General features: G+C 37.0%; 1 protein-coding gene across 1 annotated transcript in view; it reads left to right on the forward strand.

The window, feature by feature from the left end:
* The window catches only part of CEP63 (centrosomal protein 63), an 81,923-nt gene that overhangs the window by 4,551 nt on the left and 70,504 nt on the right, over positions 1-6,868 (forward strand). Inside the window, exon 2 of the mRNA XM_023512993.1 lies at positions 6,017-6,085. Coding sequence (XP_023368761.1) covers positions 6,042-6,085 — 44 coding nt within the window. The 5' untranslated portion in view covers positions 6,017-6,041. The remainder of the gene's footprint in view (positions 1-6,016; positions 6,086-6,868) is intronic.

Raw genomic sequence — 6,868 nt, forward strand, 5'->3', positions numbered from 1 at the left:
CCCAGGCTAACGTGCAGTGGTATCATCACAGCTTACTGTAATCTCAAACTTCTGTGCTCAAGTGATCCTCCTGCCTCAGCTTCCTGAGTGGTTGGGACTATAGGAGGGTAGCTGGCACTACAGGTGTGTCCCACCATGCCTGACTGATTTTTATATATTTTTTGGAAAGATAGGGTCTTGCTGTGTTGCTCAGGCTGGTCTTTAATAACCTTGGCTTCCCTAAGGGCTAGGCATGAACCACTGTGCCTGACCCTTGCTTTCGGATGAAACATTTTCCTGGCCTCCAGAGAACCTTGATTCCTTTGGGTAGGAGATCATAGTTGGAGACGACAGTCTAGATGGGAGAGGCATTCTTTCTCTAGGATTATTATTGGTTATTGGTTCTAGGATGTACAGTGGACAGTCAGGAAATACTTTTTTTTTGCAGTTTTTGGCCCAGGTTGGGTGTGAACCCACCACCTCTGGCCTATGGAGCCAATGCCTTACTCCTTTGAGCCACAGGCACCACCCCCAGAAATACATTTTTGAAAAGAGAATATTAACAGTCAATACTGCTTCCAATTTGAGCTTCTTTTTATAGTTTTTGAAAACATGTTTTTTTTTTAAATTTATCTTTTGTACTGAAAATCTTGGTACCTAATGACATTAATGTAGTTACTTTTTCTCTCATCTTATAATGGTTTTAAATGAACAATACCAATTTTATTTTTACCAATATGATTCCTGAAAAGTTCCTACAATATCTTTTCCATTCTTCTTTATGCTTAGTATAAAAAAAGCTGTATGCAGTGAAATTATTGTACTTTAAAAGCATATGAAATAATTTGCTGTGTGTTTAGTCTATTTGATATCTAGTTAATAGTTGATTTATTTCATTTTCTTTCTTCAGTACTGCCTTTTTAAAGTTTTGATTTTATTTATCATGTGTAAAAATTGGTGTAGTTCCTGTATAACAAGTACCTATAAAACAAGGTCATATGAGGCCTTGAGAAGTTTAGCTTTCACTGTTTTCCTCCACCCTATTTATTTCCTCTCCTTATTGGTATCATTTTTTACTGGTTTCGGGTTTATCCTTCCATAAAAAAAATGTACCTAAAAGCAAATACACAAGTAAGCACACACCTTCCTTTCTTGGATAAAAGGTACTATTTACATATGCCATTTTGTATCTTACTTTTGTCACCTAATAACATATGCCCTGTAGGTCTGGCCACAGAAGTATGTAGACATTGTTACTCCTTTTACAGTTGCATAGAGTTCCATTGGTGATCCTCCCCTTGTAAGGCATTTATGTTATTTTCTACTGTTACAAATAGTGTTGCAATAAATAAATATCCTTGTGCAAATGTTATTTTGTGTTTTTACCACTGTATCTTTGGAATGGAGTCTAAGAAGTAACATTGTTGAATAAAAGGGCCAATACATGTATCATTTGATAGGGATTCCCCAAATCTCCCCTATAGTAGTTGTTCCATTTTACATTTCCACCTACAACATGTTGTGAGTGCCTGTTGCCCCATAGCCTTGCCAGTAGATGGTTAATTTTGGGGTGATGTGATAAAGAAAGAGTAACTCAGTGTAGTTTTATTTTATTTTATTTTAATTTTTGAGACAGAGTTTCTTTTTTTTTGGCTGGGGCTGGGTTGAACCTGCCACCTCCGGTGTATGGGGCCGGCGCCCTTGCCTTTGAGCCACAGGCACTGCCCATGAGACAAAGTTTCACTATGTCACCCTGGGTAGAGTGCCACAGCGTCACAGCTCACAGCAACCTCAAACTCTTGTGCTTAAGTGATTTTCTTGCCTCCGCCTCAAGAGAAGCTGGGACTACTGGCGCCTGCCACAATGCCTGGCTATTTTTTTTGTTGTTGCAGTTGTCATTGTTGTTCAGCAGGCCCAGGCAGTGTTAGAACCTGCCAGCTTTGTGTATATGACCAGCACCTTATTCACTGAGCTACAGGCATCAAACCTCAGTGTAGTTTAATTTGTATTTCTCTCATGAACAAGGTTGAGCATCTTTTCATATGTTTAAGGTCACTTGCATTTATTTTTCTTTGAATTGCTTATTCATAGCTCTTGCCCAGGTTCCTATAGATTTTTTCCTAGTTATAAGCTCTTTGTATGTTTGAGTAATTAATGCTTTGTGGTAAAGCTTTCCAATACTGTTATCATTTGTCTTGTAACTTTGCTGGTGCAAAAGTTTTTTTTCATGTAAAAGTTTATGTTTTTTTTCTTTTTTCTTTTTGAGACAGAGCCTCAAGCTGTTGCCCTGGGTAGGGTGCCATGGCATCACAGCTCACAGCAACCTCTAACTCCTGGGCTTAAGCGATTCTCTTGCCTCAGCCTCCCTAGTAGCTGGGACTACAGGTGCCCCCACAACGCCTGGCTATTTTTTGGTTGTAGTTGTCATTGTTGTTTGGCAGGCCCGGGCTGGGTTCGAATCCGCCAGCTCTGGTGTATGTGGCTGGTGCCTTAGCTGCTTGTGCTACAGGTGCTGAGCTGTAAAAGTTTATTGTTAGGTACTTATATTTCTCAGTCTTTCTCATTATTCTAACTGGATTTTGAGTCATAGTTTGCACAATATTTTTAAAATTTAATTTTTTAGAAAAATTTCTCTAATACCTTATCCTGACTTCCTCCCCTCCCCTTTAAGTTTAATTGGAAGCCTTTCTGGACAATGTTAGATAATATTGATTGTCCATTGGAACTGCTGTAGTTTACCAGCTGGAATATGTCTGACACAAACAGAGATTTTTGTAATTATGTGATACCAAGGCAGGTAAAGGAACAGAGCATTGTCATCCTTCTATAAACTAGACTTGAATTTTAGTTTAAACTCTTAGTACATACACATTTATTCATAATTCTATCTGGAGTTTTTATTTGCTTTGTCCAATTTGTAAATAATTTGATTTTGTATATACTCTGATAATTTCTCTGATCTGTTAATTAAGAGGTTAATTAGAGACCTGAAGTGCTTTCTAGCTTTTAAATTCTGTAACTGAGTTTTCAAAGATTTACTTTTTTTCAGACATTCTGTTTGTATTCCTTTTTGTTCAAGTGTGTTTTTCCTCTTCCCAGAATTGATGAAAAAGCCTGTAGTTCCTTTCACCATCCAATTCCAAGTTTTACTGATTTAAAACAGCCTTCATTTCAAAGGAGAGTTATAATTAGTAAGTTGTTTGTTGATGTTTTGGTTTAACTGCTAAAATTAGAGAGCTGTACGTTTTCCCTTTAGCCACAGTATCATTGCATGTTAGTGGCAAGGAGTAGCAGATTATATAACAGTATTTACTTAAATTTGTATTTAATATTATGAAGAAAGAATGTGTAGCTTCATGTAGTTATTTAGTACATGGTACTTGACAAAAAAAGCAAAGTGCATAGAGTTGTATAGAAGTCAGGTTGATTAGAAAAGGAATCAGCGATGTAGCTGTGTGCAATTCAGCTAACAAAGACCTGTAGGAAATCTGAGTCCTACTATTACTTGATCCTAAGGAATGAGAGCTGGTATTGTTTGGCACCTACTCGAACAGATGGTGAAGGTATTATTAAAGAAACATATTACACATAAATAATTTTACTTTATTTTCCATAGAGGATGTTTCTGATCCCCTCCTCCCCTTTTTTTCTTTGAAAGAGGGATCTTTGTCTTAGTTTTAGACCTTTATTTTGGTTTCTGAAATGGCAATTTCTCCTATGTGGACTATTTCATTGTTGTGCTGCTGCCACCTGGTGGCTACAGTGGTGATGTCATACTTCAGTTTAAATTTTTAAATTGCTTTTTATTTTTTTTTTTAATGCCTAATTTAATCAATTATTTTTTTAAAATTCTTTTTGGCCCAAGACACTATTGGGTCAAAAGAAAATATGCTTATGTGTTTTTCTATCTGAATACTGTAAAATTTACATATAAAGATTGTACATTACTTAGTACTTCAGAGTCACTACCTAGGCTGATCCCAAGACTGTAATTTGTAGTTTTCTGTAGTTAAGTTATATATCCCTCCAAGCCTCATTTTCTGTGAATGTTACTAAATTTGAATTAGATGGTGGGTCCAGGGTAGCTATAACAATTTAACATTCAATGACTTTTAACTTCTATTGTAAACATTGTTAATTATTAAGTAATAGTAATCTGGAAAATATATTACTGAATTCATTAATTTTAAGAATATCATGACCTAAAGAAGTATAATTTTACTAATGATAATTTTGAATAACAAGTAGCCCTACATTAAGAATATTTATATATTCTTATACGTTTAATAAATAACTGTGTTGTTGTCAGGAGCACATTATTTACTCTGAACATTTAACTGACTGTTAGAATTCCAAGAGAGATCTGTAAGCAACCTTGGAGATTATCGTTCATGCCCCTTATATTGCAGATGCAAAAACTGAAGTCCAAGGTTACATAACTAGTTAGCTGTACAGGAAGACTGCATCCTGAGTCTCCATATAGTTCTGTGTGGACTGTGTGCTGCCTCATAGTTGGTTTAGAGTGGACCAAAAACATGGAATCTAGATTGCATTGGAATGTGATTCTATCATGGTTTGAAAGAAAGTGAAATCGAACATGGGAACCTTTTTCTTTAGGTTTTTATTTTGTGTAATGTGGGTGTAATATGTAGGGTAATTCAAATGAGAAAAGTTCCTCCCCCCCATATTTGTGTGTGAATAGTTTTATACTCCTTATTAGAAATAGATGCAAATAGAGGGTACAGTGGTTGTATTTTCCAGTCTTTTTATTCTCCTCTGTGTCTCTGGAATACCCTGGACATTGTTCTGTCACTACCTTTATCATACTGGGAGAACATTTTTAGCTAATTTTTTCTGTCCATTTTGGACAGTTAACTTCTTGAAAGGGTTATGTTTTTTCACCACCGTGTATACTGAGTAGTATAACACTCAATAATCTGTTGAATAAAGAAATCTTCTTGGAGCAGTATAACTTTTTGATAAGGTATTAAGACGAAGAGGCAGAACTTCTACACTAACTTCGCTAAAAGTTTAAAGAGAAGTTTCTTGGGAGTGAAAAGTGGCTTGATATTGACGAACATTTTGAAGATTTGTGGTAAGAATTGAGAAACCTACAGCACATAGTACTCGTGGGCACATCTGAATTTAAGGGTCTTCATTCCTGTCCTCTCACCTTTCTTCATGATACACCTTTCCCGTTTTGTGGCAGTCTGTTCTGTCTTTCCTCTTTCTCAGCTAGACCCTTTTCTGTAGTCCTTCAGCTATGACCAGTTTGCATAGCTGTGGAGGGTAAATGACAGGAGTTGAGGTAAGCCCAGAGCATCTAGCACAGTCCTTGTTGGAACATTATACTGAACTCTGTGGCAGAGAGGGATGAATAGTCTAGGAAGGAAAAAGAGTGTGTGAAAAACTCACTTCCAGTGTGGTGTTGACTCCTAGAAAGAACCTGTTAAGGAGTAGGAGGTATAAAGTGCAGAGGAGGGAGGGTCTTGTGGCTGCCTTGTAGGAGAGAAGAGTGTAGCAGGAAGCTCCATGGGCTTGTCTTCTCCTGGGATCTCCTGTGATGAACCAGGGGGGTTCAACCTTAGTGCATTTCATGTTTCAAAATATCTTATTTAAAAAAAGAAAACAAAACAACTACACTTTTTTTTCTGACATATGTGACCCCTATGCTTTCCTCTCATTTGTAAGGGAGTTTGTGTCAGTGTCCCTCTGCTGGAAAGACACCTTCACCACCCCTGGTCCACTCTTAGGAGCTGGACATAGAACAATGAGGTATATAGTGTTTGATAGCAGTTATATGAGGACAGTGTCAACAACAGTTCAAATAAGTTTAATTATTTTCTTTTAGTCTGAAATATATTTTGTCCTAGTATTTCTTGAAGTGATTTTCTTTGCTTCTACAATCATCTTAAGAAGTGCTGTGTTTTCCCATTGTTACTTGTATGGTTTGATTCACATTCTTAGGTTGTATGTTAGAATATTAGAGCTTAAAAATGAATTTTCTCATGACTAATTTTTTTCTTTCCTTTCTCAGTTGTCAAAACAAAGGGGATTTGGTGATGGAGGCTTTGTTGGAAGGAATGCAAAATCGGGGGCATGGTGGGTAAGTCAGCTTATTAAAAATTAATTTTCTTTATTAATACATAATAATTAGAAATATTTTTAGGGTACATGTGATCCTTCAATAATGGATATGACGTGTAATGACCAAATCAGGGTATTTTAATCACTTCAACTATTTATCAGTTTTTGGTGTTGGGAGCATTTCAGCTCTTCTCTTCTAGCTATTTTTAAATATATAATAAATTGGCCAGGCTCACACCTGTAATCTTGGCACTTTGGGAGGTGGACGTGGGTGGATCAGCTGAGCTCAGGAGTTGGAGAATAGCCTGAGCCAGAGAGAGCCTCGTCTCCGCTAAAACATAGAAAAACTAGCTGGGTGTTGTGGTAGGCACCTATAGTCCCAGCTACTCGTGAGGCTGAGGCAAGAGGATCACTCAGACTCAGGAGTTTGAGGTTGTTGTAAGCTATGATGATGCCAGGGCACTCTACGCAGGGTGACAGAGTGAGACTCTGTCTCAAAAAAAAACAAAAACATAAAGAATTGTTAAGATTTAAGGAACATGACTGTGCTAGTCACCTTATGTGCTACTTATTACTAATTACTGTGTGCTAATTACTTATTAACCTCCCTAGTGTGCTATTGAACCCTGGAACTTATTCTTTCTATCTAATTGTGTGTTTGTACCCATTAACTAACCTTTCTTCACTAGCTAGTCCCGGTGTCTGATAGCTGTCATTCTATTCTCTACCTACATGAGATCTACTTTTTTAACTCCTACATATGAATGAGAACATATAGTACTTGTCTTCCTGTGCCTTTCTT

This window comes from Otolemur garnettii, unplaced genomic scaffold, assembly GCF_000181295.1.
Source record: "Otolemur garnettii isolate 467f Iridium unplaced genomic scaffold, OtoGar3 scaffold00032, whole genome shotgun sequence".
In the NCBI taxonomy this organism is placed as follows: Eukaryota; Metazoa; Chordata; class Mammalia; order Primates; family Galagidae; genus Otolemur; species Otolemur garnettii.